The sequence below is a fragment of the Oculina patagonica genome, chromosome 1, assembly GCF_052425735.1.
Source record: "Oculina patagonica isolate OP01 chromosome 1, crgOcupat, whole genome shotgun sequence".
Classification (NCBI taxonomy): domain Eukaryota; kingdom Metazoa; phylum Cnidaria; class Anthozoa; order Scleractinia; family Oculinidae; genus Oculina; species Oculina patagonica.
In genome coordinates this window covers 37,649,516-37,675,042 of record NC_135758.1, presented here as the reverse complement: position 1 = coordinate 37,675,042, position 25,527 = coordinate 37,649,516, and the positions used below count along the sequence as shown (strand labels likewise).

Below are 25,527 nucleotides of genomic sequence, written 5' to 3'. Positions count from 1 at the left end.
CCGAAAGCGACTGCATAGGCTTGACATCTTGGGCCATGGGTGGTTGCTTACCGCCGGGAAGTTTTGGTTACGGTTGCTTACGTAAACTGAAGCAACCTCACAAACCAATGTTTATATTGTATCTACTGGTATAAATACAGTCAATGGCTCAACATCCAGCTTTTTTTTTTTTCACTCAAAAGCATTTAGTTGAGCGAAGCTGTTCATTCAGAACTGGTTGAGAATTTCTCCGAGTTTACGAAAAGCTGCATATACTTATATTAACATCATGACGTGATGTTACCCTTTCAACTGGAAGATGATCAGGGGTTAACTGATGTTACGTTTCAGTAACCTCAGACTTGAACTGCACTGTAACACACTGAAACGGTCTGGTCTAAAGATGGAACTTGAAACAAATTTAGCTTAACTGAAAACCGCACATTTTAAACGAATATTTTGGACTGTAATAATTTAATAGTCAATTTTAAAAATAAGTAGCCTAAATTTCAGACGTCTTCCTCTGGTCGCGCGAGGGAATACGTCTGAAATTGAGGCTAGAAAATAAGTGCAAACATTTTTAGGTTTTATCTAATTAGCATGTCGGGAAGCTTCAATACGCCAATACTGCACCCTGCACTCGGCCACAGTATACTCAAACTATTAAAGTTGAAAAAAATAAATAAATAAATAAAATAAATAAATAAATGTGCAAAACCAGTGGTGCATGATGTTATTTGCGCACTCTGATTGGCTACTTTTATTCAGTGAATCCAATGGTGAATGGCTGAGAAAAAGAAAAAACCAGGTGTTCTTTTCCGCCTTCTTTGAATTTTGCAGTCAATGTTTGTCTAGAGCGATTCACTGGTTTCAGTGCTGTACGCAATCATGGTTGCATCTATCATGGTAAATTTGCCCGGAGTCATCTACAGAAAAAAGATGTAGTCCAAATCACTTGACCTGTTTTTCTTTAATACTTTTTTTAATTAGCAGCTCTGTTTGCTTTAATTTTCAATTTTCCTTTTCCACGTTGTTACAGAGGATTTGTAGCGCTTTTCGCTTTTCCCGCTCTCAGTGGCGGTCGCAGAAGACTGGAAATGACTCGAATGACTCTCGTCCCCAAATCTTCCAACACAGCGGGGAACGCCTGCTACAAACTGCAGAATGAAGAACTTTTGCCGATTATCTTTTCGTACAAGGGCACAATTTTCTCATATTTCCCTTTATTTTTGATGGACGAAGAACTCCTTCAGCAAAGCGTGGAACAATACAAAGAGCAGGTGAGTTTATCTGTTGCAAAGTTTAAAGATTGTGGTTAAAAATGTAAGAAACCGGCCCATCTTCTTTTATTGCTGGGCCATATTTTTTGGCTTAAAAGTTCAGCTGACAGCTTCTACCAGAAATGATGCGTTTTGTTAGAATGCTTCATCTATTTTACGCTAAGGATTATTTGTGTCAAGGATTCTTTTATTTACTAATTGGAAGTAACCTTTTGGAGGGCATTTCCCCTTGATTTCGCCAGCTTTTGGTTTTCGCTAAACTGTTGTATATTTCGTTTCCTTCTCTCATTGATATAAATTTTAAGTGATTTTATTTTTATTTATCATAAATTCAAGTTGTTAAAAACTACCATGTGGGATTATCACAAGACACTGTTAGCAGCACTCTATGCATATGGTGTTTATGTTGTATCATTTGATATCCAGTTTCTACAGATTCAAACTGTTCTACAAAATACAGGAGAAGAAGGTCAAGATGAACTTGTTAAGCTGAGGGACGATCTTGTGGAACTCATTCATGTGTCAGAAGGTACTGACACAAGCCTTATTAAATATACAAATAAGTTTGATTGGTGTACAATAATAAAGTATGGCATATAAAAGAGCCACAGTACACTCAATTCATTTACATGCATGAACTTTGGTCTTATGGTACCAGTGTAGCTTGATTTTCTTTTTCCTAGAAAGCCTGCTATCTCTGAAGAAAAGCAGATTACTTCAGTTGCTTGACAACGAGGAACAAGGACTCTGTACTGGTTCCCCAGGAAATGTGAATGATAATACTGATTCAAATGATGGAGAAAAAGATACAGTAAGTTTTGTCAGATAAGTCTGCTTTGAACAGACCTAGAAATTGCTTGTTACCCTGAAGCTATAATCCTGCCAAAAATTCTCTTCTTAAGGCTATATGAATTCTCAAACAATGACAATGTGATTTATTATTGATAGTGTGACATTTAACAAGTCTTTTACATAATCTGTCCGAAATGTTCAACTTGAAATTGGTTTTAACTTACTCCTTCTTCTTCTCTCTTGTAATTCAATCATATTTTTTTGCTATTAATAGTTCTACTGCCTTACAGTACTTAGTACTTAAGATATGTACAGTTAATATATTATACTGTATCTACTGTAGGTGTGACTAATAAGGGTTTCAATAAAAAAAATGTCATTAACCTCTCAGTCGCCTTAATAGTTTTGTGATGGTTAATTAGGAAAGTCCGGATGATGAAGATTCTGTTGAGCTGGAGAGTGATATCACAGGGATGAAATGCCGCATTTCTTATACACAGGTGAGCTGATAGAGGGTCCTGAAGGGGGTGGGCACAGGACGAAAACGCACGTTTCCGTATTTCTGAAACATGACGGAAACATAGAACTCTATGTTTCCGTCACGTTTACGTGCTGCGGAAACGTGAAAATCCAAATCTCTGTGATAATATCACGTTTCCGTCATGTTTCCGCAACGGAAATGCGAGTTTACGTTTCCGTCACATTTCCATTAGCGGATTGCCGCTGTTGTTTGTTTCCGTCACATTTACGCTAGCGGATTTCTGCTGTTGTTTGTTTCCGTCAAATTTACGTTAGCGGATTTCTGCCGTTTGTTTCCGTCACATTTACGTTAGCGGATTTCTGCTGTTGTCTGTTTCCGTCAAATTTACGTTAGCGGATTTCTGCTGTTTGTTTTCGTTATCTTTCTGAAGACGGATCTCCAATTTGTTTGCTACATAAAAAACCAACACGAGATGGTTCTATCAACCTTAACTTTTTGAGTAAATTAAAGCATATGCATATTTGTGAGACAAGTTTAGTAAGAGAAATGAAATCTCACTCATGACATGTTATCATCGTTTAAAAGGAAAGTAACAGGGCTTTCTAAGTGCGTTTTGTTGTGATGATTGATAAACATATCCCATTAATAGCTATTTATCACAATACAGTGCAGCCTGCTAGAACATCACTGCAAACATGCAAATTGTAATCAAGTTTTTTTATTAATCCAGTTGCATCATTTGAGCTGGTTGGGTCATTTGATGCAGTTATTATTTGAGTCAATTGGGTTATTTGCACTGGTTTGATCACTTTAGCCAATTGTGTCATTTAAGCCGGTTGGGTCATTTGCATCAGATGGGTTGTTTGCACTGGTTGGAGTGGTTGACCCAGTTGAGTCACTTGAACCAATTGTGTCATTTAAGCCGGTTGGGTCATTTGTGACGTTTTGGTCATTTGGGTTCGATGGGTTGTTTGTACCGGTTTGATCACTTGAAGCAGTTGTGTCATTTGAGCCGGTTGGGTCATTTAAAACAATTTGGTCATTTGTGACGGTTTGGTCATTTGAGTCCGATAGGTTGTTTGTACCGGTTTGATCACTTGAAGCAGTTGTGTCATTTGAGCCAATTGTGTCATTTGAGCCAGTTGGGTGATTTGAGCTGGTTGGGTCATTTGAGCTGGTTGGGTCATTTGTGACGGTTGTGTCATTTGAGCCGGTTGGGTCATTTAGTCATTTGAGATGGTTTGGTCATTTAAGTCAGCTGGGTTGTTTGCACCGGTTTGAACCCGAGCCAGTTCGGTCAAGTCATGTAGTTGGGTCACATGAGCCAATTGTGTCATTTGAGCCGGTCGGGTCATTTGATGCGGTTCAGTTATTTGACTCAGATAAGTTGTTTGCACCAGTTTGATCAAATGAGCAGTGGGATCATTTGAGTAGTTTGAGTCATTTGAGCCAGTTGGGACATTAGTTGGAACAGGGTCATTTTATCTGGTTGGGTCATTTGATGCATGTCAGTCATTTGAGCCAGTTACCGCAAATAATTTGAGTTGGTTGGAGCATTTGAGCTATTTTGGTCATTTAAGGTGGTTTGGTCATTTGAGCAGGTTAACTTGAGGGGGCTGTTTCAATTGAGTCTGTTTGGTGTTTGTTTTTAGCAGTTTGGTTTGTTCAAAGAGGTTAGGTTGTTTAGTTGGTTGTTTAAGCTAATTTTTCTTTGTCATTTGAGCTAGATGGATTTTTAAAGCAGTTGAGTCATCTAAGGTAACTGTCTTATTTGTAGAAAAGGAGTATCTATGTAACATTCAGGATAGTGTCATTTGGGGAGTACAGTGTAACCTCGGTTTAAGTAAGGGCAAAGTAAGGTTTGTTAAATCAGGGTTCTTCTCAATATATTTCACTATTATTGGGACAAAACCATAGTTCTTTAAATCGATGACTTTATATACAGGTTCGTTAAATCGAGGTTCTACTGTGGCATCTTCTTATAAATACTAATGGCAGATGTCTCAAATAGAGTTGCACTTCATACCAATGTAATTTCAATCCAAATAAATGTACATGAGTCCTGTAACATTATAAGACCAAAGTCTACATAAATGCTTATGTACATTGCAGCCTCAAAGTGTGACCACATTCACATAGTTCAGGATACACAGCATATTTTTTCCAATTTAAAAGCAAAGATAAAATGTGAATTAACCGATTACGGACACTTTTAGTGGCTCCTTGCTTTAACTAATGTAGCTATTAAGTGGCACGTTCCTGTAAGCAAATATAAAATGTCAACTTTCTCTGTCAGGATGTACTGTATTCTTTCACTAGATGTGTCTCCTTACAGTCACTATACAGCTGTAAATAGTAATTAAAGCAAGATTCTCCTGATCTCGGTCATCAAAGCCGCTGTAGTTCCTGTGTTCTCCAAAACTACCCGGAAAGATCTTGTAGCTATGAGGGCAACCTCTCTTTGCACTATGGCCAAGGAATCCGCAAAGTTTCCGTGTTGCTGGAATATGCAAAACACAACACAGCTGCATGAATTTCCACTGCAGTAGATGGGCTTCGATAAGTGTTCACCTTGACTCCTTTCCAGAGAGCATTCAATTCATCGACAGCTGGCTCAAGAAAATGATTTAGGGATTTATGTCACTTACATAGTTCTTGTATTGCCAGACTAGGACAAAATAAACAAGCCATATGAAAATGATCCATGTGTGCTGCTGACGTGTTCGTGGTGGTAAAGGTTGCAAGCAATTCCTCAACATCACTTAAGTCCTCATCAGAAAGGCTGTCAAACTCTTCTTGCTCCTGAAAGAAAAGAAGTGTACTTGTTATTATTTTACTGAAGATACATTTAGAGGAAACTCATTCAGAGGATTCTCAAGCAACCTCCTGCAGCAGTCTACACAATAGTGAATAAAAGAAATAGTGCAGTGTGCTAAATTTTAAAGGGCCTTAGTTTAAATTTATTACAGAACGTTTTAGTATAGCACTAAATCCTTACAAACTGGATGGTATAGTTAGCCATTAATTCTGAACTTGTTAAAAAAGATCCTAGTCACACCCAGTTTTTTTTAAAACAAAAATTTAGAATCTGAGAGACTGGGAGACGTCTCATGTTAAAAACAATTTGGGGCAACAGTACACGATGGGTAACTGTTATAATCATACAATGTAACTTTATGACCCATGAGGATTTTTAGATACCCTAGTAAATTAGATTGGGGTATTATTACAACTTAAAAATATAAAAGGGGTACGTAAGAGACTCATACTGTCGATTGCATCTACCTGTGAACGCATGCGCCAAAAACATGTTTTCAAATGATGTCAAACGTCAGCGTTTCAGGTGTCAAACTTTGAAGTTTAGCAGACCGTAACGGCAACTTTCGCGCCGAAAGTTCAACACATTCCGATTTCGAAATGGCGGAAAGATTAGCTATAGAAACTTCTTCTGAGAAACTGATGCTGATCTGTGTCGATATGCATACACAGGTTCACTTGAATCATTTCTAGTGTAAAGTTTCGCCCGTACTCAGTGTTTATGGTGAGCATTTTGAGTGCAAAAGTTCGCGTTTCGGTCTACTAAACTTCAAAGTTTGACACCTGAAACACTGATGTTTGACGTCATTTGAAAACATGTTTTTAGCGCGTGCCTTCACAGGTATATGCAATCGACGGTATCTTACAATTTAAATTGTTCAAGCTGAACAGGAATTACCGTGCTACTTGTAAAACTGTGAACACTTACATGTAAGAGCCAATGCTACCAACAGTCAGACATAAGACAGCAAGAGTCACTCATATTCTTACCACAGATGGGTCTTAAATATGAAACAAATCACTGTATACTATGTTTGGCTGAATATCAATTTGTTTTGAATCAAGAAAATTGATTACTGCAAAAATTGAAATTTCCTCCGAGTTTGCTATAACTAATAAGTAGCACAAGGACATTATGAAACAATCAAAAAAATTTTCTGCCAAGACCTATGCCCAGCACTACATGTATGTACTAAACACATGTTCTTTGTGATCGTTATTTTCTCTACAGCTAAGGACTCCCTGTGTACCAGAATGCATTGTGTGCTTTGACTTGAGTTTGCTATGATATGAAACCTTTGCTTTGAAGTGTTTGTAAAATTTACAGTAAAATTTATGGAACAGTACTTCAAGATAACGAACCTCGATATAACGAATCAAATCCATCCTAAAAAACCAAACCAATCTAAATATTTTGAAAATTCAAAAATCCTTATCAAAAATGCCCTCTTTATAATAATTTCCTCCAAAAATAAACCCACCAAAAAGTCACTTGAACAAGTTAATTTACACACGTGGCCACAACTTGTTTAAAATCAAAAATAATTTCCAGGGATGTCGCTAAGGGCCGGCTGCCGGCTAATTTCACCGGCTGAAAGAGAACTTAAATCCGGCAGAAATTTCAATGAAAACACAGACTAAGGTAAACTTTTAGATCTGCCAAGGCCAGAAAAGCCAGCTGGGCTTGTTGAAGAGCTGGCTTAGTGTTTTCTTAGCTACAACTCTGAATTTCTAATTTCTCCGATTCCTTAAAGATCCTCAATTTAATGATAACTATAAATTTGAATTCCGTGCATCCGTGCGAGTGGCTTGAGTCAACTGTTCAGGAAAAATTTGCATCCGTGCGAGCGGCAAAGGTCATCCGTTCAGAACTGCACATCCGTGCGAGCGGCTTGAGTAAGCTGTTCAGGAAAAGTAAACGCGATCTGTCGGTCTCGTTGACGCGTGCCAAAAGACCAAAAATTTATCTCACAAAAAAAGTTTATAAATGTTCACGGCGCATCATATAATCTTTCATAACACATAACTTCTGGGTATAATGCGTTCTGAATATATTGTAAGCCATTTCGCCATTCATCGCTATGCATTCGGAATAAATTGTAAGCCGTTCCGCTGTTCATCGCTCTGCGTTCACAAATTTTCGTAAGCGGTTCAGTTGTTCATGACCATGCATTCAGAATAAATTATAAGCTGTTCAGCCGCGCAGTTTCACTTGTTCCACACGGCTTTATGAGCCATGCGTTACCCGTTCCGTAGCCGAACATTTTACCGTTCAACAGAAAGCCGATAGTGTATGTTTTCACGTGAGAGGTCACAAATAAATTTTTTAATTTTTTTTAATTTTTTTTTCAATTATTGTATTTGTTTACTTATACGTTATTTGTGTGTATTTTCTCTATTGAAATGAATAAAAAAACAAAAAAAACAACAACAAAAAAACACAGAGGGGGCTTACCTGAATCACTCCCAGAAAGATCCTGTGCATGTAAACATGTAGCTGGCCCCAATGATAGGTCCAAGTTCTCATCTACATTAAAATACACATTGGTGATTATCATAGGATTTACTGTACATATAATGTAGATTATACCCAGCATATCACCTCGAACAAAACCAAACAAATTTTTCATCAAACTCAATCGAACAAATTTGGAAGACATCGAACGATTAAATTCAATGTTGTTCGGTCATCGAACGAAATCGGACAACTATTCTTATTTGAGTTTGATTTCCAAACCAAATCGAATGAAATCAAAATTAAGCGTTCAATTTAATTCGATTAAGTTTGCAAATTGAACTTGTAGCTTAAATTTAAAATAAAGAAATTGGAACCTAATGAGCGAGTACAAAGTTATTGATTATTCCTTACATGGTTTTGGAATAAGTGATGGGACACGGTATCGTATAATCACAGGTCTAAAAATTAGTATGGAAATAAAGGAAACATAAATTTTGATGGCTGGATCGATTGATGCATTAATAATCCCCATGATAATCAAAAATTAATGACAGAAAACCGAACATTCGATTTTGCTTGATTCAGATTATATTGTGATACGTCATAAGCCACTCGCTTAGGTATCGTTTGACGACAGAACTAAGTTGAACCTCATTGAACTTTATCGAAAGTTCGATTTTGTTTGATTTGCATTTATTTTTTGTAAGTTCGATTTCGTTCGATGACCGAACAACATCAAATTTAATCGTTCGATTTACTGTACGTTCGATTGAGTTTGAAAACCAAACATTTGATGTGATACGCCAGGATTATAAAGCCTGTCTTCACATAATTAACTGTGGGTTAAAAAATTAATGTTACCTAATTAAATGTTTTTCCTGGTCAGAAATAATTTGTCTCTTGACCAGTCATTTGTTTGAGCCCTGGATTAAATCAAGAACCTTGAGCACTGGTTGTAAATTAACAGCAAACGTGTGAAGACCAAAGGGATGGGCAGTTAAATACTGTTGTTTCAAACTTTCTTGTCAACCTAAAAATATGGTTGTTCAAGCCTTCACTTTTCAGACCTTAATTACAAATTCAAATGAGTTTGATCACTGCACAAGGTTAAATTATAAAAAAAAGATAACGCGTAAAGTTTACCTTCGCTTTCACTTGAGCTCGATCCAGGAACATCTTTAGGTACAGAATAAGATGTAGAGGAGTTGATATATCTTTTTTTCCACAGTTTTCCACTGATTTACACTTGCATCGAATTACAGTCTTCGGTGTTCGTGGTATTGTGAGTTGCTACATGGTTGCTAAGAAGCTGATGGCAATGACCACATCGTTGTCTGCATCTTGTTCGCCTCTTTTGACGACTCGACTCGCCATGCATTTCCTTTCTCTTCATCCTATGCTCGTTTAATGCGTTGATTTAAAATTATACTTAAATAAAAGATCAAAATCTCCTCGAAAAAGCACGATTGATCACTGAAATCACACGAAAATTTATCCACATCAAGGATCGAAAGGTGACAAGTGCGCAGATGCAGTTGCGCATGGTGATGCGGGCTCAAGTTCGGTCAGCAAAGACTCGCGTCGCGTCACTTGCGAGGCGGGAAATTTGTAATTAGCAAAGCGAAGATTCAACAACGAAAGCGAGTGTCAGCACTTTTCATCTGTTCTATTTCGACTGTTTGGCAAGTGCTATGGAATCGCCGAGACAAGAAAATGAAGAGAATACAAGACCTGATCGAGAAACCCCAAGAGCTGCTCCAGAGAATCAGGCTACTCCAGAAGATATCAATCTTGTGAGAAAGTTACTGGCCGAAGTTGCGGAAATTCGCAAAGAAAATCAACAACTGAAAAGTGAAGCGTCAAATCTTTAGACAAAAACAAGAAGGCGACTATTCCAGAGATCAAAAGACAGCGATAGTGAGTGCTCGGTGAGTAAGATTATTTTACTATTATACTTCTAAACTGAATACTAACCGAATATCGAGACGCTCGAATGGCGGTTTTAATAATGAGTCTTTGGGTGATGTGTGACATTCCCCATGTAAACAATGAACGTTGTCAATAATGAAGGTTACAAGCTTACTTTTGCGCTCCGAATATCATTCACTGCAAACTAAACATGTAACTAATTCATCTACGCAAAAGTGTGTGCATATATTTGCTTAACAGTATGATTATCGGTGATTATTATTCAACACATGCGCGCGCTGCCCATATATGGTCAAAATGTTAACGATATCTGTCATCCGTAATAATAATAATAATAATAATATTTTTTATTTAGACACGATAAAATTACAGATAGCTGATGTGGTCGTGTTTAAGTTACCTAAGAAATAATCATAAAAAAAATAACACTAAGATAAATTTTTCATTTGTACATAACAGATATCCTGCGATATTCGTAGGTTGCGAAGATTCGTCCGAAATCTTGTACAGCGCTGCACAATTACAGTTTTTCTATGTGCAAAATGTGTTTCGTTGACAATTTGTTGAATAATAAAACAATTATCCTGCTCAATCTTGCGGAATATCGTCTGATTTTAGCCAACTCGGCCTACGGCCTCGTCGGCTAAGTATCAGGCGATATTCCGCGCGATTTCGCAGGATAATTGTTAATTAAATCCAAGAGTACTTATGAGTCTATCATTCATTCACATACACTTGAATTCATTTGGAGTCTTTGTGCAAAATTATTCATGTAGTTCTCACTTCTTGTTTAGCAAAGGAAAGGTTCGAGAGAAGAAACTCGAACGGTTTTCATTTTTTGCCGGCATTCATTTCATGCTAGTTAAAGCGCGAGGTTCCGCGCATCGGTCGGATTCGGGGAGTTTATATAGTTTTTGAATCTCGCGCGATTTCTGTGATCTGGATGACAAAGGTGGCGTAGCTAAGCAACCAAGCCTCAGAGTATCTCGACCAATAAGAATGCCCTATTCTTATATTCACCTCTGTGCCTCGTTGACCACGCTAACAGAATCAGACATAGAAGACTACAAGTCTCAAATTCATTTTCATTTGAATGGTTTCGCACCAAGAGAGGATAAGGGTCCCATTATCCTCTCTTGTTTCGCACGTAGACTCGTTTTGAAACAGAGGCAAAGGGTAACTCGGAAATGGCCTATTGAAATAAAATTGGCTTACATTTCGTTGTCTTGCATTATTTTGATTTCTATGTGTTCCTAGAGTGGGTTTTTAGTTATGCTTTCGACGTAAAGAAAAGCTAAACCGTCGAAAGTGAAAATCGCTAAAATGGCGTAAAACTCACCCTAGGAACACAGAGAAGTCAAAATAATGCAAGAAATACAAGAGGTAAGCCATTTTAATTTCAGTTCCTTTACAATGTAATATTTAGAGCAATTTTCGAAGCTTTCTCGTACAAGTTGTCTCAAAAGAGGTAAATTTTCTCGTTAATGTTGTATGTACATTACCAATTTTTTTTGTCTTTTTGATTGCTCGTTTTAACAATATTATTCTCAGTTAAACAGTTTTAAAGGGCCTCAATAAATTTGAAATGATGTAGACTTAAATTTCGTTTTAAGTTTGTTTAATTGTTATCGCTCTAGATCTGTACATGAAGTACATGTATTTTGGGCTTGTAATTGGCGAAACGCCGTAAGTAGCCTCCCTTATTGATAAATATTCTGTTGCATTTTAGTTGCCGTTCAACAACACTGGAGATCCTTACGTGACGATGCAACCAGAAAAACAATGCAAATAGCAAGTTCGAGGAACACAGACGAAAAGTTAAGCGGAACAATCGTTTAAAGAGAGTAAGTATAAGAAACATACATTGTTGCTCCTTGATGATTAACTGGAGAGTTTCAGCTTTATCCTTTATTTCTCTCAAACGATTGGCATTAACTTTTGTAAGACTGGTTTTCACTGGCCATAAACATAAGCGCATAAGAAGAGCAGACACTGTCCGATTAGAAATAAACAAAAACCAAAAGAAAACGAAACTATTCGTTCTTCTAGTGCTTTTCGTATCCCTTCGGGGCTTATTATTCCTGTGCATGTTGAGAACAGGATGATAAGAAAGAGTGTGTTCAATCTTCTTATGCGCTCTTGTGCTTGTACTTAACTCGGTGAGAATCAGCCTTTTAATAAAGTTCTAAAAAAAAATATTTTAAGTTAAACAGAAAGTTAAAGTTCTTTTTTTGATGCGTTTTCCCTTTCTATCTTTTAGAAACTATCCAGGCGCCTCCAAAGTCTACAGAAAAGCACTCTGTCAGAAAATGACAAAGACAAGGCGAAAGAAATCCTATCTTCCCCGAATGCGATTGACTTTATGTCATCAGAGGAAAGTGAAATCGATGATCCAGAATTCGACGAGTGGTCCAAAGCCAAGAAAAACAAGAAAACTGACGTGGGAACGCACCAAGCTCAGGAACATTAAATCAAAACTAGACGAGGTTCATTTAAATGCCCGTGTAACCAGAACCGAGACGGCATCTGTACGGCCCTGTCCGACCAATGCCCCTAGTTGGGCAGTACGCATTGATTGATAGCCACTGGACTGAGTGTATTGACTGTTTGATAACCACTCATACAAATTTTTTAGCTTTAACGAACAGTGTGGAACCTTGAAACGTTCATGATCAATATACATTTTAATAAAACATATATCATTTTCCTTTATTCTTGGGGACAATCAGGTTGTTTCCATTTCCAGATTTGCCAGCAAGTTATGTTATGACGCGTAAGACTTTTTCAAAAACAAGATCAGTAAAATAACGAGGAAAATAAATAAAGTTTTGGTAGAAACTATCGGCGTCCGCAACTGCTATCACACAATTACGCGTCCAGTATTGGGCCTGATTACGTCAACGGAAACAAGAAAAAATAACATGTTTCCGGAACGTTACCTAGTATTTCCGTCACGTTTAGGCCTGTTTACGTCGACGGAAACCAGCAAAAATCATATTTCCGGAACGTTATCCCGTGTTTCCGCAAACTTTAGGTCTGTATACGTCGACGGAAACATGAGAAAAACATATTTCCGGAACGTTATCCCGTGTATCCGCAAACTTTAGGTCTGTATACGTCGACGGAAACATGAGAAAAACATATTTCCGGAACGTTACGCGTGTATCCGCAAACTTTAGGTCTGTATACGTCGACGGAAACATGAAAAAAAAAACATATTTCCGGAACGTTATCGCGTGTATCCGCAAAGGTAACCATGAGGTTCCGCTTGCGGAAACCGTTGTTTCCTTCAGCTGAAACATGACGGAAACATGTAAAAAAGTGGTACGGTTCCGCTGTGTCCGCAGCAACGGAAACACGAGTAAACGCCACAAAACCGCAGACGGAAACACGAGTTGTCCGTCATGTTTCCGCAACGGTGACACATGTTTCCGCAACGTTTCCGTTTACGGATTCTTGGTATTTCGTCCTGTGGGGGTTATCAACCCCATTTTCCCAGCCTAAATCTTGCCCAAATCCCATTTCCCTATTATTTTCCCAAATTTTCAAAATCCCAGTCCCATTGTTTTTCTTTCTGCGATACCCATTCCCAGTGACCAAATCCCAGTTCCAGTGATCCAAATCTCATTTTCTCAATGAAAATGTGCCCAAATCCCAGTTGCCATTTCACACCAATCAAGACCCTCTTGATAGGCTGGAATGTATGGGTGCTAGTGATTCATTGATTAAAAAAGCTCTGTTATGAATACAGTGTATGGGTGACCCATAATGGGACCAAAGTTAATTTATGGGCTCGCTGTCTTCGCTCAGAGAAGTGGCTAGTTAATAGAGTTAGCAACTGATACAAAAATCTGTGCCACTCTATCTAAGTAAAAAGATTGTTACACTAACTGGACTTAAAAATATTTTTTTCTCAAAAGGAATGGGGAGTAACAGAACACCACAATGCTATGGTGTTTGATGCAGAAACAGTTGAGTTACCTGATGGCAAAGAAGAAACAAAGGTATGCACTTAGAAATTGCTAATAGGGGAAGATCGAATAGTCTTAAAGATGCTACATCAGGGACAACACATATTGAAAAACTTGGCAAAGTTTTTCAAGCTTGTCATTCGTAATCCGTTTTATACTTCGCAACCCTCCAAGTTTTTTTTTTTCCTTAGTGGCCATTTGGCCACCGACTGCTCAGGTTTGGTCGCCAGTGAAAAATTTTAGTCGCTAAATTAAGCTTACACTTTCAATCCTTCTTCTCAATTTTAGTCGCCAGGCTGGCGACTTTGGTTCCAATTTAGTCGCCAGCTCCAAAATTTTAGTCGCCATGGCGACTAAAATGGTCTTTACTTGGAGGGTTGCTTCGTCAGTCAAAACCATCCTTGTTTATTTTCGAGTTCTAATTACTCTGACTAATGTTTTTTTTTCTAAGTTTACCTCCGTAATTTAGAAAACTAATATTATGAGGTTTCCTTCAATTTGAGAGTACCTTAATGATTCAATTTAGCGCCCGGGGTGCTTATTTACTTTTGGCACCTTAAGGGAGGGTGCTTATTCGAGACAGGGCGCTTATTTCGGGATAGGGCGCTTATTTAATTTTTTGCGAAACAACCAAACGTTCAAAACAAAACTTTAATATATATCAAAATAATTAACAATAACATAAACTGTAACAGTAACAAATTGTTGAAAGTTCAGTTACTTTTACAAGAATTGTTCATTTAAGCAGTAAATATATACATGTACAGTACGGTGAATGTTCATGAGTTTATCTTTTCGACGACGACAACTTTAGTAGGGGCAGTTAGCCACAATAGGAGCGCTTTTTAGAATAGGGGCGTGTATAAGAATGGGGGTGAATAGGGGTGCTTATTAACAAAAACACATATGAAGGGGGGCGCTTATTTGAAAGGGGGTGCTTATTGGAAGGAGGGCGCCAAATCAAATCATAATACGGTAATCAGAAAATTGACTTAAAATACTGTGACATATATAGCTCCTTAAAAACTCTATAAAAAGACATATTTCATAAACTGACGTACAGTACATTGCATGTTCAACAGGTTAGGGTGTTATTTATGAATCCCACTCATAATTCCATGGTACCGTGCCCTTATTTCCTGGACAGCAAATGCAGATTTGATGATGATACTTGCAGGTTAGTTTATTTCACCTTCTATGGTGTATTACATTTAAAGTAGGTTTATAAAAAGGTAATTTTCTTTGACAGTTAAAGGTTGAAAAAAAAAAAAATGAGATTTAGCATCCCACTACCAAATCTGGAGGCATGGTGGCCTAATGGCTAGTCCACAGGACTCTGGATCAATGGCCGGGGCAAATGCATTGTGTTCTTGACAAAGACACTTTACTGTCTTTGTGCCTCTCTTCACCCAGGTGTATAAATGTTAAGCGACGAATTTAATGCTGGGTTAACTCTGCAGTGGACTAGCATCCCACCCAGGGGGGGGGGGGAACCTTACCTATGACCAAATCTGGTGTGGAACTTGATTTTCTCTGTTTGTGATAATTGCACAAGGGTTAGCTATGAGTGACAAATAACCTGATATGGGAAAATAGGACCGGTATTAGAAAGGATTTTTAAAAAATCTAGCATTATAACTGACAAGATGACAAGCAGTAAAGCCTATTAAATTACAATTTAGTTGCCTTATATTTCGCCTGATTTCTTTAACCAATTTTGATTGGGTGTATTTTTAGGTATTCACATGGTTATGTTCTAAGTGTGGAGGATTTAATGCCATTTAAAGAGCCAGACTTCAGGTAGCCATTTTTGTGTTGAATAATTTCAATATTGATTGTTATTGATTTACAAGAAATAAGGTATCAAAAATATTATTAATATAATATTAAAAAAGAAGCATGCCATCTAGGGGAAATAGGGAAGAGCGAGTCTGATTATACAAAGCACCTTCCAACTAAACTCGAAAAATTAAAACCTTACAAGAAGCTCTCAAAAGTAAAAAGTGACATTTAATTACATAATATGAATTATAGCCAATTTTGTTTCTAGTGATTGATTTATATCTTTTTCACATTTTTTTTTACCAAGCACAATATAGAACTATTTCTTTCCTGACATGATATTTTAATGTGTGATCTCACAGTCAGGTGCAGTGTGGTCAGTCATGCTTAGCAAGATATGATGATGGAGTCTGGTACAAGGCTACTATTCAGTGAGTACATACATGAAGTCAAAACTGAATACCTTACTCTCCAGGTGTCCATGGATCTTTAAGAGCAATTTTCAATTGAATCTCCTAAAACCAAATCTAAGGTAATCACTCTGGCCAGTCAATAAGGACATAGACAATCCAGTGAACTCATATCTGTTTTCTTGTTCTAAAAGTCAATGACCAACATTAAGTGTTTTCATTTTTCTTGTTTTATTTGTAAGTTCTGGTAAATTGGCGGTCATAAGATTTTGTTGGGCGAAAATACTCGGCTATAAGACGCACCCCAATTTTGGCATAAACTTCTCACAGAAAAACAGATTTTCCTTAAAAAAACCGTGCGCCTTATAACCGAATAAATACAGTACCATTCTATGTAACTAAACACACATAACTAAACCATAAATAATGTAGTTAATTATTATTTTCCAGGTCTATAGACCATGATGCCCACAGTTTTGTTGTTCATTACGATACATACAACTCTGATGCTACTCTTGGTATAGATGAGGTCCTACCTTTAGGTGAGTGCGAAAAATATTAAACATTTTATTATTAAACTCTGTACAAAGCGTGCAAGCAGGGGACAAAGATGAGAGTGCAAACAATGACAACAACAACAACAACAACTTACAATAACAATTATAATATTAACAATCAAGCCAAATATAAAAGCCTGTCCTGTTAACCTGGCAGTCATGTTTTGCACTCCCAATTTTGCTACTTGATACCTGGTACATTTTATAATATTTCAGGGTTCAAAATAAAATTTCGTTTTTAGCCTGAATTTGTCGGCTTTTTTTGTCAAGGCTCATTTTTTCCCGGCTGTTAGAGAGCTATGCATTTTCAAGGGACACAATCCATCTGCATACATGACGTACCCAGATGCATTCTGGGGCTATTTCAAACACAGTCGGCCATTTGTAAGTTTTCCGAAGTGACAATATTTTACGGCAAAGCAAAAGAATAGATTGCGGAAATGTGACTTCTTTTCTTATTTTGAATGTCTGAGAAGCAAATAAGATCTCCAATATAATTTTCTGGAGGGACACAATATATACCTGAGAAGGTGGGGCGGCCCGTTATTCATCTTAACACAGAAATGAAGTCGCCACATTGGCGACTAAACCGTAAAACCAGAAGTTTTCGTCGACAAAGATGAAATTTTGGTCGCCAGTGAGTCGCCCTTTCTAGCCCTGTAGCTGCTTTATTTTCTGATATGGAATGTTCACTTCAACATTACCGCAACTTTGATTTTAGTTGGCCGATCAAGGCATGATATTTTCTATTTCTTCAGTGAAAAGTAGCCGGCAAGTGTCGTCAGACTGCCGGCTACCGCCGACAGCCGGCTGCTATTTTAAACCCTGTATTTATATAGACAAGCAAGAGACAGTGACATTGTCTGTAAGTGTTGTGGTCTAAATTTATCTTTGGTTTGAAATTTTTCAAACTAGTTTATTTCTATTTTTCATTGTCTCATATTCATTAAGAAATAAGTTAAATTGAAATTGGTTAGCAAATGTTTAACCAAAGGTACATTTAAATTACAACATAAACATATTTTTAATGATGTCGTGCACATTTATATTTTAAATTGAAGAAATAGAAAATGGCTGCTTTGTGTTGGGTGAATTGGAAAGTACTTTTATCTGTAAACCCTTGCCTCATATGAGTTTGTTTTTTGTCTGATCATAATATATTCCTTTACAGACCAAAGAGACTCAGAGAATGTATCAGATAATGATCTGTCAAGTGACAGTGACAGTGAGGAAAGCCGGCTCACTGAGGACTTTGATGAAGAAGAGTTAGCAGTAGTGAGATTGTCATGGAAACCATCAGGGGGTCCTGTGAGCCTTGGTGAATGGGAACAACACACAAAAGTAAGAGGGGTTTAACAAGTCATGAGCTCCCTTAACAGAAAATCTTAATAATTATTAACTGTATGGGACCATAATATTTCAAGAATAATAATAATTTACTGTAAAATGTGAAGCCACGTATGCAGTTAGTAGTAAGAACAGAGGAACTGATCACCAACATGTGAAATGAAAGTCTCCTAGTTAAGAACTAGTGACCATTATAATAGATTTTATACCGGTAATGGTTGATATGGGGAGGCGCAGTGGAATAATGGTTAGCATGCTCGACTCCCAGTTGAACGGCCCGGGTTCCAGCCCTGGCCAGGGCGCTGTGTTGTGTTCCTGGGCAAAACATTTTACTGTCATAGTGCCTCTCTCCACCCCGGTGTATAAATGGGTACCGGCGAATTTACTGCTGTGGGGTAACCCTGTGATGGACTGGCATCCCATCCAGGGGTGAGTAGCAATACTCCTAGTCGCTTAATTCTACAGAAACTGGGATAAGCTCCAGCTGTATAGGCCACTTGGCTCGGACACAGAGATTTTTGGTTGGTATGGGAGGCACGGTAGATAAGAAGATAAGATTAGAACTTTAATAGTAATCTCCCCATAGGGCTTTTCAGAAACTATTTACACGGTGGCCTAATCATTAGTGCACTGGACTCAGGATTGAAACAGTCCGGGTTTGAGCCCTGGCCAGGTTCATTGTATTACCGTAAACACCCGCGGATAAGCCGCACCCTGAGTTTAACAACTCAAAGGTTGGAAAAAAGTTTTTGAAAGTAAATCAAAGAAAATCCAAAGTCGAGTAAAAAACCAAAGTTGAGTCTTTAGGAAGGCTAGTCTTCTTCATCAAACGTAAAACTCAATGAACATTGAAACAGAAAAACTTCAGTCTTACCCATAATTTGAGCTCTTTAATATAATGAAAACCAACTTTGACATATGGTTGATCTTTTTCTGGTATTTGTTGACAGGTATTTCTTCATTCAACGCAGTTTTTCCATAGATTTTTGTGTCACAACAACAAGAACTTGCGTTTGCCGAACGTTCGTAGCTTAGTAACCAGGCATTTGATCGGACGCAAAATATGGGACTAGGGCGAGAACGTAAGGCAAAACAAGATGGCGATGGAGGCGTTCGGGTTTCGTGGCTATGATATGGACAAATTAAAGAGATTTGGGAGCCATCTATTGGAGAAAAACTCATTGCATAAAGAGAGTTTCGTACTCAGTTCGACAAATTTTCCATCAAAGTGCAAAATGAGAAAGAAACAATTGGCCATCTTACTCGTGAATACTCGTGGTTTTTTCTCGCTCGTAAAGTATCAATTTTACTGTTAAAGTTATAGGCCATTGTCGACACTGCAAACAGTATAGGAGCTGTCAAACTTGCAAAAGCAATGACCGGTACTCTCTTGTAGTTTTATGTTATATTAATTTACATAATTTTCCATAAATTAGCATCAGTTCACGAAAATTTACGGCACCTTTTCCGAATGTTCCCGCAGATAAGCCGCACCCGTGCTTTGGAGCGAAAATTTTTGGAAAAAAGGTGCGGCTTATCTGCGGGTTTTTACGGTATGTTCTTGGGCAAGACATGTCACTTTCATAGTGCCTCTCTCCACCCAGGTGTATAAATGGGTACCAGCAAAGGTTGGGGGTAATCTTGCAATGGCCTAGCATCCCGTCCGGGGGGTAGAAATACTCCTAGTCTCTTCATGCTACTTAAACCGGGATGAGCTCCGGCCTGATGGCCATTAGGCTCATACACAGACTTTACCTATCTACCTTTACCTATTCCAGTAATTACCAAAGGTGAATATTAGTAACATTGATATTAATTAATTTGTATGTCATTGTTCATGTTTGACATATTGTTAAATTTTGACAATCAACATTTTCAGGAGATTTTTTTTATAATTTGTAACAATCTGTATTATATTTTTGGTTTTCCCTATTTTCTGTTTAGGGCATTGGTTCAAAGCTTATGGCCAAGATGGGCTATATTTTTGGGTAAGTAGACACAGTTGGATACTGTAAAATTCCAATAATAAATACTTCCTAAAAATAACCCCTCAAGAAAAGGCCTTTTAAAAACATAATCACAGAGTTTATTTTTTAGTGATTGTAGTGGCGAAAAAACATCATTACAATGAACGCCAAAATTACTGTCAAATCTAAACAAAACTCTCACAACATTCAATGGAATCAATGTCCAGTAGTATCTAATAATGTAGTAACTATTTCACAGAATTATGATATCTACTTAATTAGTTAGTTTTTTATTGTTTCTTAGTAACAAATTTTGAGTGTTGCATATTAATTTTGTTATCTAAGACAAATTCCTGGAGACTAACTAGTATTGTTTTGACAGTAAGGGCCTGGGAAAGGATGGAAGCGGCATAGTGGAGCCAGTAGAAGCAGTCGTCTTACCTCAAGGTAAAAAAAAATTATTGTTAGAAGATTATTTTCATAATGATAATTTGTGATTTTGCTTTGGCTTGGTAGGAGTTCTTTAGGAAATCATTGGAAACTTATCAATTTTGTTAAAAAGTCTTGAGAGCGGGAAGAATCATAATTATAATTATTATAGAATCTGGAAAATCCTGAAATATTATCAGATTAGAAGGGTTGGAATGTCTAATTCTTATACCTAATCGTACCTTTTTGGTACGCTTCGGCGGCATATCAGGCTCGATTGGTCTCGCCATGGGTATTTTGGCTCGACTGCGTCTCGCCAAAATACCCATGGCGAGTCCAATCGAGCCTGATATGCCGCCGAAGCATACCAAAAAGGTACTATTAGGTATTTACCGTACCCAAATTAAGCCAAAAATCCGGTGATATTATTCGCTCTGTCGAAGCCATGCTTGCCAGACACGTAGTGCAAAATGTGTTGACCTGCTTGTATTGATACTTTTTTGGTCTTCAACACTTTTATCAAGTCCTCTTCTCACATTTTTTTACTCGTCTGTTTGGAGTTTTATTCCTTAAATTTTCAAAATCCAAATTCAGCAAAAAAGTTTGAAACTTAGACTCCATTGTTTCAGTGTGATTGTTTCAGTACTCGTCGGCAAACATCGCGCAATTGGCGAGCGCGCTCAAATTTAGTTTTGGCGGGAAAGTTTTTCTCATTTTACGACCGGTTAGCACCAGCTAATTTAAAATACTTGTTTCTGTTTTATTGGTAAAACCTCTTTTCAATTCATAGTACGGAAACACTACTTTAATTCAAAGTGACCGTGATATGGTGGCATATCAGGTCAGTGACTTGATATCGTAGGATATCAGGACAGTAGATCGCGCTTCTGATTGGCTACTTGCGAATTTGGGTACGGTAAAGAATAGAATTGATGAGCCAGAAAGTCTTACTACATCAATCAATATTTTCAAATTCATCTTTCCTAAAATGATCTTCACAGGAAAATCCCTTGATAAGATTGCCGAACTTCGGGAAAATAACAAGCTACCCAAGCTAGGAAGGAAGAAAAAACACAGAGCATCTAAAGTGAAAGATGTCAGATTGCCAGTAGAGGTTTGTTCTACCATCCACAATCATTTGAATGTTCAGTGATTAGATCCACTGTACAGTTAGTTCAATTAGCTATGTTAGGATAAACTTTTTATCACAAATGTAGAGTGCTATCAGCTTAGCTAAAGTATTCTTCCTTCCTTGTTATCACAATGCATGTTATATCTTTCAACAAGCTGTAGCCATATAATAAAGCTGATCTATTGGAGGTTTTATTTCAGCTAAATGGGTGAAAAACCACATGCGTGGGTCTTCTATCAATAAACAAGTTGATTAAGTAGGTTGACAAGTTGATTAAGTAGGTTGTTGCTCAGCTAATCAGATTGCAACTTTGCCATAGTCCATAAAAATATTAAAATGCAAATGATTTAACACTAGAAATAAATCAAAAAAGTATGACAGAATGATGAAATAAGGATTGATTTGTAATATACCAGTGATAAAACATTGTTTAGATGCTAAGACTATTCTGTTGAACATTGCACTTATTTCAGGCCTCGAGTGGTGACATATTTGATTTTATTAACACAAAACTTGGTGGCAAGAGAGGTGAGATTTTTAGTTGCATTATTTATTTTTTTATTAGGGTAAAAATTAGCGAAGTTCAGATTTTCAGAGCTGGGTTGTTCAAAAGCTGATTAACAGTAACCCAGGATTAAAAGTTCATCAACATTATTTTCATTTTCTCTTGTATTTGTGTGTTTTTTATTGCTTATGTTTTGTGGAGTTTGAGATAAGTGGATGCCAAAACTGGAGGGCAGAAAATATAAACTGAAAACCTCTCTCAAAAGTTAAAAAACTGAAATCAATATTCATGCTAATATTTCTGGATTAGCTTAAAATCATGTGTTGAACAATCCAGCCCTACTCTTTTTCAATTTGAAAGGTACAATGTACTTAGTAGAGGTACATGTATTTAAAGTTTGAATGATTTAATTACTAAATAAGCATCTCATTGTTATTATTTTTATATTTTCAGGAAACATTCATGACATAAGAGTTCCTGTTCCTGGAACAAGTGCAACTGACTTTGAGCTTAAAGAAACTGGAAAGAAAAAGAAAGGGGAAGATAAAAATGTAAACTGGAATTTACAGGTATGGCAGGAGAGAAAATAGTCAATTATTAGAAATGCCTACAATTATCTACTAGTATTAATGTTTGGTACCCAATGTTTTATTTGCCTTGTTTACACACTACCCCACAAGCTATGTAGCTTTTTTACCCCATTGTGTCTAAATAAAGGTTTTGATTTGATTGATTGATTGATTGATCAGGTGGGGGTGCAAAAAATACAGAGTGGGTATCCTTGGGGAGGGTTATTCCCATATTAAAGTGATAGACAACGGATACTTTTTATTGATAAGCTAGTAAATACATGTGTGTGGCTCCGGCCAGCCAACATCCATGTCCTAATAAGTGATTAAAAATGTCAACATTTCAATTTTTGACAACTACTAGTTATAAAGTCTGCATTTGATCCTAGTGGCGAGCATGAAGTGACTGGAGGTATTGCTTCTCCCCACTGTATGGGATGTTCGCAAATTTACCCCCAGCATTTAATTGATCAGTTCCCATTTATACATCCGGGTGGAGAGAGGCACTGTGAGGGTAAAGTGTCTTGCCCAAAAACACAAAACGTTGACCCCGGCCAGGGCTCGAACGCAGACTGCTCAATCCAGTTAGCACCCTTTACTAGTTGTAGTTGCTGTTCATTTGTGGCTTACTTTGACAGTTTTAAATGGGAAACCCTAGGTGGTATCAAAACATTTTCAACCCCTAGAAGGTGTGGTATCCCTGGTAAAAACCTTGGAGGATTTTTAAGGACATTGCAGTAATAGCATTGTGTTTTGTCTCTAATGCTGTTTTTTATGCACAAATGACTTTGAAAGAAATTTTCATGTGTTCAATATTGAGTCGGCAAAAGAGAAAAGAAATAATTATGTGTAATTCCTTTTAATGTTTTTTCTTCCTCAGTTGTTCAAGACACAAGAGGAAATATCCACTATCAAGAAGCAGCTAAAAAAGGAAGAAATGGCTCTAGGCAGACATGAAGAAAAGTAAGTAGTACTTACAGTTGTCCCCGATTAAGGGGCCACCTTAAGGGAAATGGTATAAGGCCCCTTAACAGGGGTTCATTAAAGATTAGCATACGGCGTGGTAGGAACACCGCTTCATTGCCAAGAAATCAAAAGATCATCACTTAGCTTAGCGACAATGGAATCATGTCAAGACGATAACAAGCATGTGTATTTTTATCAGCAAGCATGTGTTTTATATAAGTTGTCACTTCCTATTTGGACTGTAAGGCAGGTCCAAAAAAGGAAAGCATATTTTTGGTGGCTGCTTATTAGAGGTAAAAACAATAGATGATTCCTCCTTGGGATGGCAGAAAGGCTGCTTAATAAAGATGGCTGCTAAAATTAGGGTTTTGTAAATTTGCAATATTATACTGACTTTACTTTAGGGACTAACAACTGACATTACTCAGTCTTCATGTTACAGTGTTTCCAAATGTCATTTTGTGTAACCTGTGCATGTTTTAAGGTGACGACACCTGAAGGGATATACTGGTATTGCAGGGACATGACACAGTGTCACAGAGTCCCTGCTACATCTTTTGTGCATACACATGTATGTTGTGATTAATTTTTGTCCCTGCTACATGTCGCTCTGACGTTTCCTGGCAGCAAAATGCCTCTTCGTGCTCAGCACCTTATAGGGAACCTCCAATCATATGACAAGTTGATGTTGAGTTGTTTTAAATAATGCCTAAATTGCAGATTTTACATTACAAGCCAGGGAGAAATAACATTTAATAGTGACAAAAAATAGAAAAGATTATGGCTTTTAAATTTCCCACGTGCCACCATTTCGGATTTTATGATGTGAAGTGGTTGCCCAATTGTTTCACACAAAAGATCCTCTGCTTCCTAACAATAGTGGCAACCATTACAAGTCATAAAATCCAAAATGGCAGTGCACGGGAAATTTAAAAGCAATAATCCTTTCCACTTTTTGTTGCCAATAAATGTTATTTCTCCCTTATCCTTAAAAAAATTAGAATTTCGGCATTATTGAAACAAGTCAACGTCAACTTGTTGTAAGAGTGGTTGTTCCCCTTAAGTGACATAGCAGCTCAGAATAATCATGAATTAATTGGTTTTATTTATATTTTTGTCCCTAGAGATGCCAAAACAGCCTCACATTTTAGACAGAAAGTTACAGCCATCAAGGCACATTTGTCTCGGTTACACGAGAGAGAGAAAAACATTCAACAGAAACTTCATCATAAAAAGAATCACAGAAAACTTACTGTATTCTAAGCACAATAAAATACAATAAAAAATCATGGCTTCCATTTGTTCATTTTTTTTATGACTATTTTGCTTGCAAAGTAAAACAGTAAGAATAGTGGGCACTTAATTTCACTCCCCAGACCAAATTCTTCATAAAAACTCTCAAGGGACTGTTTTAATTTCTCATCACCTGACCAGCCCCCCTTTTTTTTTGCAAATTAAAAGTTTGTGATTCATTGCCTGCTTCCTTGTCTTGGTTCTTTCCAAGTTTAATATTTTTTCATTTACTCCCCCCAGTGACCCTATAAACTAAATTAGCTATCATATCATCTTAGAACTCCTTTTAGCGCCTGTTTATAATGGAGAAAAGGTGTTCCTGGAGGAAGGGTTCCTCAGGCACGGCAGAGCCGGGGGGGGGGGGGGCAAGGGGGGCTTTAGCCCCCCCAGAATTTCCGAAAAATAAAGACTTACTAAGAGAAAAGTATTTTAAGCCCCCCCACTTCAAGTCACTAGTCAGCCCCCCCACTTGGAAAATTGCTCCGCCGTCCCTGTTCCTCCATATGGGAATGAGATATTCATGTTTTGTTATAATTAACTGCGAACCATTTAATATGAGAATTGCAAAGTTGGCTCCAGGGGGTGAGTGGAGGGGTCACTGGCTTTGAAGAAAAGGTGACCCTGGGGAGCGAGCCAATTATTTTCCTTATAAACAGTTGTTTTTGCCTTGCCTACCAGGGACGATTTGACACTTACAGAGCATGTGCAAACACTACAATTGGCCAAAAGAAATGGCGGATAATTTGAAATCGAAGTCGGCAGTAAATTCATCTAAAAATGGTCTTTTTCATGTTTCAGTTTTTCTGAATTTAGAAAAGGCTGCCTTATTAGATGTTTTTAAACAGCTTTCGCCAGTCTTTTAA

At 37.5% G+C, this 25,527-nt stretch overlaps 1 protein-coding gene and 2 long non-coding RNA genes across 4 annotated transcripts; 2 read left to right on the top strand and 1 right to left on the bottom strand.

Moving 5' to 3' along the window:
* Positions 1 to 1,136: 1,136 nt before the first annotated feature.
* On the top strand, positions 1,137 to 24,771 carry LOC144650500 (zinc finger CCCH-type with G patch domain-containing protein-like). The gene is made up of 17 exons (XM_078510194.1): positions 1,137 to 1,259; positions 1,686 to 1,788; positions 1,943 to 2,070; positions 2,474 to 2,551; positions 13,657 to 13,740; positions 14,790 to 14,884; positions 15,445 to 15,507; positions 15,852 to 15,920; positions 16,350 to 16,441; positions 17,628 to 17,797; positions 19,748 to 19,791; positions 20,153 to 20,217; positions 21,201 to 21,313; positions 21,805 to 21,859; positions 22,290 to 22,405; positions 23,286 to 23,368; positions 24,496 to 24,771. The coding sequence occupies exons 1-17, from the start codon at positions 1,212 to 1,214 to the stop codon at positions 24,632 to 24,634; spliced, it is 1,545 nt and encodes a 514-aa protein (XP_078366320.1). The 5' UTR covers positions 1,137 to 1,211; the 3' UTR covers positions 24,635 to 24,771.
* On the bottom strand, positions 4,354 to 9,550 carry LOC144628745 (uncharacterized). 2 transcript variants are annotated; one of them, XR_013566286.1, is made up of 4 exons: positions 8,951 to 9,550; positions 7,805 to 7,876; positions 6,278 to 6,350; positions 4,354 to 5,334 (listed from the first exon to the last, which is right to left on the bottom strand). It is a non-coding gene; the product is annotated as an uncharacterized LOC144628745 (long non-coding RNA). The 2 variants fall into 2 exon arrangements; XR_013566285.1 differs by lacking the exon at positions 6,278 to 6,350 and having other exon boundaries at positions 4,356 to 5,334.
* On the top strand, positions 11,302 to 12,575 carry LOC144650495 (uncharacterized). The gene is made up of 2 exons (XR_013570127.1): positions 11,302 to 11,580; positions 11,997 to 12,575. It is a non-coding gene; the product is annotated as an uncharacterized LOC144650495 (long non-coding RNA).
* Positions 24,772 to 25,527: the final 756 nt, after the last annotated feature.